Source organism: Otolemur garnettii, unplaced genomic scaffold (assembly GCF_000181295.1).
Source record: "Otolemur garnettii isolate 467f Iridium unplaced genomic scaffold, OtoGar3 scaffold00173, whole genome shotgun sequence".
Lineage (NCBI taxonomy): Eukaryota > Metazoa > Chordata > Mammalia > Primates > Galagidae > Otolemur > Otolemur garnettii.
The window spans coordinates 3,015,234-3,021,638 of NW_003852568.1; the positions used below are offsets into that span (position 1 = coordinate 3,015,234).

The following is a 6,405-nucleotide window of genomic DNA, read 5'->3' on the forward strand; positions in this document are numbered from 1 at the left end:
GAAGTCCTGGGTTCAGGAATGGGAGCGGGGCTGGAGTCTGTGCCCAGCCCCACCACAGGGAGCTGTCACCACTGCCATCACCGGAGGATGGGGCTGGCTCAGTTTGTCTATGGGATTCAGTTTTGCTATGACTGTGCTTTAGAAAATCGATGCTTTGGCCAGTGCACTGGACCCTGAGACTGTCTATTTCTAGAGGGATGTCCTGCTTTGCCATTTGTCTCATGCAGCTGGTGCCTGTGTGGGGAAAGGGACACTGGTTCCTCTCCCCCTCCCTGGGTGGGTGCAGGGTGGCTGTACCGCCTGTGCTGTCTCAGAACTGGCCCTTGGGAGCCAGGAGGGGGCTGTCCCAGCCCCATGAATAGACTCCACGAGGGAGCATGGAGTCACACTGGTGAGAAGCAAGCCCCAACGCTGTTTACCCTTCCCCAGGTGACTACGGTAATGCTGTGGGACTCTGAAAGCTCGGTTACATGTCAAATTTATTTCCAATCGTTTCAAGCTATATCAATGGGAGACAAAGGTACCTTTTAGCTCCGGCACCTGCTGTTTCCCCCAAATGTCAAGGACTGACATTTGATGCCATTATCCCCAGGCAGCGCACCAATGACTCACTTCCTTGCTTCCCCAGCCCTCTGGGCCATGCACCCTGTTCACCCTCAGCAAGGACTTTCACGCCAGTGAGATGTCATCCTGGACTGCCCAGGGGGGCCTGTATGCCCAGACTTTCTCCCTCTTTGGCCTTTCAGAATTGCCACTGGCTCCCTGGGTCCTGGGAGAGGCCTCATGTAGCTGGAGCTCCCCACTTTCCAGCCTGGGCAGGCACCCAGTGTTCTAAAGTATGGCTCTTAGGAAGAGGCAGGAGGATGCTCTTGCAGTCTGCATGGTGGTCCTGGTAGTGCTAGTGGGAAGTGGGGTGCATCTTCCTTGATGGAGCCTGAGGAGGCATTTGGGGAGCTGAGGTCAGTGCCCCTCAGATAAAGTACTCCTTTCTGCTGCTGCCACCAGCGTCCTGGAGGGCAGGGTCATCCTGCAGGGCTGCATCCGCACTCTCAGCAAATTCTGTGCCCTTGGCCTCGTTGGTGTGGTATGTGCCCTTGTGCCGACACGTGTAATGTAGCATGACAAGGAGAAGGCAGACCAGGACGATGGCCACCGCAGCAATCACACCTGCAGGTGGGAAGAAATGTATGGGTCAGTGTGGAACAGGGGCTCTGGCACCTGTGACAGGGGCCCACAGGGGGGTGTCAGGATAGACACTCTGCTGTAACAAGCACAGATGCTCTTCACCTTAAGATGGGGCCACATCCCTACAAACCGATCATGAGCTGAAAACACTGTAAGTCAGAAATGCATTAATACACCTGCCTACTGAATGTCGTAGCTCAGCCCACCCATCTTACACGGCCTTGGGACACTGACTTCAGCTGACAGTTGAGGAAAATCCCCCAACACAAAGCCAACATGTAATACAGTGCGTTCTTGCTGTATATGGCTAGCCTGGGAAAAGATCAAAATTCAAAATCTGAAGGACAGTTTAGACTGAATATGTTTACTTTTGTACCTTTGTAAAGTTGAAAACTTGTAAGCTGAGCCACTGAAGGTTGGGGACCGTCGGTACCCACAGCAGACAGAAGGGTCCCATCACCCTGCCCGGTGTGCGCCAGCTTCTCATCTGCTCCCTCCTCCACGGTTCACTTTGTCTCCCTCCCTCCCCCCCCTTTTCCTTTCCTTTCCTTCCCCTGCTCCTCAGCCCTCGGGGATCACAGCGGACAGGCTGGGTAGGTGCCCCAGAACAAAGCCTAGTCAGAGGTGCTCACAGTCTCCTGAGAAAGAGAGACTTGAAACTGCAGGGGTCCATGGGTCATAGAAGTTCACCTTTAAACCAGCACAGTCCCCACTGAAGGGCTTCTGGGAACAGGGGACTGTGCATGCTAGAACCAGAACGTCCAGAAGACTGGGAAGCGCGGGCTGCTCTGTGTGCTACACAGGGAGAAAGACCAGGGCTGCTAACCGTGGGGAGGGAGGGTGCGAGGTGTGCTTTGTGTTCTCCCTGCGGAGGGAGGACTCCCACGGACCTGCAGGAGGATTTGCTCACACGAAGGCCTGAAGAGGGAGGACCCTGCGGGGGACGCTGTGCCAAGGCGGGGGGTGTGCTGGAGGTGAGGGATGGCCCATCACCTCTGCTGACAGTCAGGAGGGTGTTGGGCCACTCAGGGCTTTGGAGTGACAGGCGAGGGGTTAGAAGGGCTGAAATGTCAGTCTCACTGGGGCTGTTTTCAGTTTGGGCACTGACTTTGAAGCTGCAGAACCAGCCTCTCTGTTTCCTTAGAATGTAGATGATGTAGGGACCATGGGTAGTGGTGAGGCTGCCAAGTCCCATCTTTATAAAACAATTCCCTAAACTCCCTACTGCCTTCAGAGAGCACTTGTGTTGGTACAATGCGATCATATTCTCTAAGACCAGCGCAGCAGTCCAGAGGGTTGGAGGATGTCACATTATTCCGAATCACACAGGGGTCCTTCCTGCTGCTGCTGCTTTTTCTTACTTTTTTAAATGTAGAATTTCCCTGAACTATTAATAAGCTAATGAGGGTGGCGCCAGAGGCTCATAGGGCACTGGCCCCATATGCCGGAGGAGGTGGCATGTTCAAACCCAGCCCCGGCCAAAACTGCAAAAAAAAAAAAAAAAAGCTAACGAGAAGTGTGGATCTCAAAGAACACAAAGCATACAGCATTTTCCAAAACTGGTTGCTCCTGAACCTTAATTTGGAGTCACAGTCATGACCCTCAGGGAGTCACCTGGCCAGGGTTCAAGGCAAGGTGAGGGCAAAGTCAGGCTTCTTGAGGGTGGAGGGGTGGGGGTGTAAGGCACAGGGTGGGCAACAGTGTGATGTGAGGGAGATGGGGAGAAATCACCTTCAAATTTCCCTCTCCAGAGCCACTGTTGCTCTAATGGGTCTCTAGGCCACCCACCAGAGCTGGGACGCCTCCTGACACATGGGCCAGGGGTGCTCATTTCACCCTTATTGCCCCAGCTCTGTCTCCTCTGTCAGGACACTGGGCTGGATATTTCTTAATTAGGGCTTAACTTCCCATTCCACATTCAAAACCAACACTGAGGCAGGGAAAATGCTGGTGACAGCCACCCCCCACCCAACTCCTCAGGCCAGTTCTCCCTGGCTACTTGAAAGGCCCGAAAATGAGAGCTTACCTGCGATGATGGCGATGTCCGTTACGCTGTGGGCTACTGGGCCAGGATCTGTGAACAGAGAGAAGGGTCTGAGGTGAGAAAGGAGGGCTCTCCACGGCATGTTGGCTGGAGTTGCACCCTCGGTTCACAGCTCACGTGTGAGCCTCTCTGTGATCAGGCCCAGGTGGACAGGAAGTGTATGGTGCAACTGGGTGTACCGTGTCCACTACTAGGTCATGCACGAGCTGGCTGCTGTGTCCCTACACTGAGGCTGGGCTTGCACCTGGTAGAGGGTCAGCCGTTGTCTGTGGTCTGCATGAGGGCAGGCGTGACTGTGGTGTCCAGCACAGACCACTGTGAGGCACTGCTCATACTAGCTGTCTTCATCTGCTCCCTGTTGTTAGAACACCTGACACCGGGTTATGTATAAAGAAAAGCAGTCTAAGATTGTGCCACTGCATCTGCCCAGGGCCTCACGCTGCTTCCACTCATGGTGGAAACTGGGAGGGGAGCCATGTGTACAGGAAAGGAAGCAAGAAGGGGTCTGGGGAGCCAAACTCACCTCCATAACCACTGCCCTCCAGTCGCTTATCAGTCCTGAGAGTGGGAACTCCCTCCCTCCCATGGAGAGGCATTAATCTATGTGCCAGGCATCCCCTCCCGCTGGGCCCACCTCCCAACACTGACACTCTGGGAATCCAGTTTCACCATGAATTTTGGTAATGACAACCCACATCCAAATCGTAGTGCCAGGTGTCGGTTCCTTTTTATCCATAGTATCCTGTGGGCTTCATGGCAGTCCCTGAGGGGCCTGGTGCTATCATCCCATTTCGCAGGAAGAACACTAAGGCTCAGGGAGGTGGTGTGCTCACAACCTCAAGGCTCCTTATACGGAAGCCCAGGACTTAGGGTGCTCTTGAGTCTGGTGTGTATTTTCTGTCTTTCTCTCTCAAAAAAGCCCCTCCCAAGGCTCCTGTCCAGGCATCCCTGTCTGAGGCCCCTCCCTAGGTCCCTGCATTGACCCTCTTGTGGGAAGGACGGCTCTGTGGTGCTATCCAAGTCACTGAATGTGTTTTTTCCACAGCTCAGTCGACTGGCTGGAGGGCTGAGATTCCTGTAAGAGATGTTCCCTGAGCAGCTTGTGAGAAGATCTGTTAGACCATGGAAATATTAGTGTTAACATGGAAATCCTATGTTCCCATCCCCATGGCTGTGCGTAATGAAACAGAGAAGGATGTTCCATAACGATCATTTCTGCTCAGATAATCACTTTAATTATAGGGCTATTAGGTCATTCTCCTCAGCACAGCAGCCAGATGCCCCTTTCTGATAAGAACCCGGCTGGCTGCTGCTGCCAGGAGGGATAGCAGGCGTGGTGGTGGTGGTGGGGTGGAGACAGATTCCAGGCTGCCCGGCTCCTCCAGCAGGAAGCCTGGAGGTGGGAAAGAAGATAAAACACAGCAGCAAGTCAGAAAAGGGACAGAGAAGATGTACTCCGGCAGGCAGGGCGGGGCCCCCGGAGCCTGGCCGGGAGGAGGGCTCAGCATTCTAAGTGCTTCTTAGGGAGGTGCAGCAACTAGGTGCGCGCTGGACTCTGCAGTCCAGGGTGAATACGTGCAGTCTGCAGTTTCGTACGCAGCAGAGTAAGTACTCAGTAAACATTCACTGAGTGAAGGAATAAATGCATGCACATATGAATGAATGGAGTTCGAGACCTTTCCAATCACTAAGCACCTCTCAGTTCACTAAGAAAGAATAGCGCCTTGCTCAGGTTGGCATGGCTAGAGAAACTCAAAGACCCAGAACTGCCCTGGCCAACATTTCCACGCCGGTCTGTCCAGTGCAGCCAGGGTGAGAAGAGACTGTTGTTTCCTCTTCCTTTAAAAACAATTAGCAATTAGGTGCTAGGTACTTCTCTTCCCATTTACCACGCATTTAACTCACTCTTCCCACACAGGTTGGAGTTATTACAGATATGGAAGCTAAGTTCCAGAAAGGTGTATTGTTTCCCTGGGCTCAGCCAGTGCTTTGACAGTCAGGAGTTATTAGGTTCAAGCCCAGAGAGCTCTGAGTCCTAGGGTTCAACCCTGCCGGGCACTACCCCATGGAGACCCCTGGAGAGCTGACTTCCAGATGAGGTATTTGTCTTGAACCACTTGGGGTGCAATTCTTGGCTTGTGTTTAGGGACCTGTACCCAAATCTATATGCTGGGATACCAGATGCACCTCCAGTGGGCCAGCCAGGCTGGGAGGGCAGGTGAGACCTGAGCCCCCTAGTGCATGACAAGTAGTACCTCCCCACATGAGCTCCCTACAAGCCCCAGAGCACTGAGGGGCACAGGACCAGGGAAGTCCCCTTGGTTCAAACCGCTTTCTCCGTGTCCTGGCCACCTCCCAGTGCATGGAGCTGCATTTATACACCCTGCACAATGCACAGACTCTGGAAAATGACCTTTCAGCCCAATCAGAACTGCCATATAGGTCAGTATCCACATCAGGAAGAAAGGGCTGGCCTGTCTGGGAAGGTAGGGATGGTGTGAGATAGCCGTTCTCAAAGTGTGGTCCCTGGATCAGCAACACTCTGGAAAGCCTGTTAGAATCAGATTTACTGCATCAGAGACAATGGAGCTGGGGCCAGCATCGGAGTGCTACCAAGGCCTCCAGGGAATTCTGATGCACACACTTGGTGGAGAAGTGCTGGTGTAAAGGAAGCCTTCCCAGAAGCAGGTATTTCAGGAACAGCTCTTTAAAGTTGAACAGGTGTTTGCTGCACAGAGGGTCTAAGCATTCTGGGTAGAGAGCCATCCCCCATCCATGTGTCTGCTTGCCAACCCTGGTTCTGAGGCTCCTGAAGCCTTGGTCCCCACCTCCTGTCTCTGGAGATGGCGAGGGGAGAACCCTCAGAGGCTGCACCCTCTGTGCTCTCCCACTCGGCCAGCAGTAATAATAAGTATGTGGAGCAGGGTGGCAGGAGCGAGCTCAGACCCTGCCCAGGAGGCTGGTGGGTTGGTATCTGATCGGATTAAGGAGCCTGGAATGAAGTCCACTCCTCTGCCTTAGGGGCTGCAGAGGGAGTCCTGGCTTCTTGTCTTCCACTGCTCATCTGGTCCAGCAAAGGAGGAAGAATTCAGGCACAGGGCGAGGGCTCAAGGGAATGAGATTCCTTGGGTATGTGAGTGAGGATGGCTTCAGAATAGGAAACCTCCGTGTTCTGG

At 53.7% G+C, this 6,405-nt stretch overlaps 1 protein-coding gene across 1 annotated transcript; it reads right to left on the reverse strand.

Annotated features, from left to right (window-relative positions):
* Window positions 1-461: 461 nt before the first annotated feature.
* Window positions 462-3,311, reverse strand: GYPC (glycophorin C (Gerbich blood group)). Its single transcript, XM_012811713.2, has 2 exons — window positions 3,212-3,311; window positions 462-1,167 (listed from the first exon to the last, which is right to left on the reverse strand). Exons 1-2 carry the CDS (start codon window positions 3,309-3,311, stop codon window positions 971-973), a joined length of 297 nt encoding a protein of 98 aa, XP_012667167.1. The 3' UTR covers window positions 462-970.
* Between the last annotated feature and the right edge of the window lie 3,094 nt (window positions 3,312-6,405).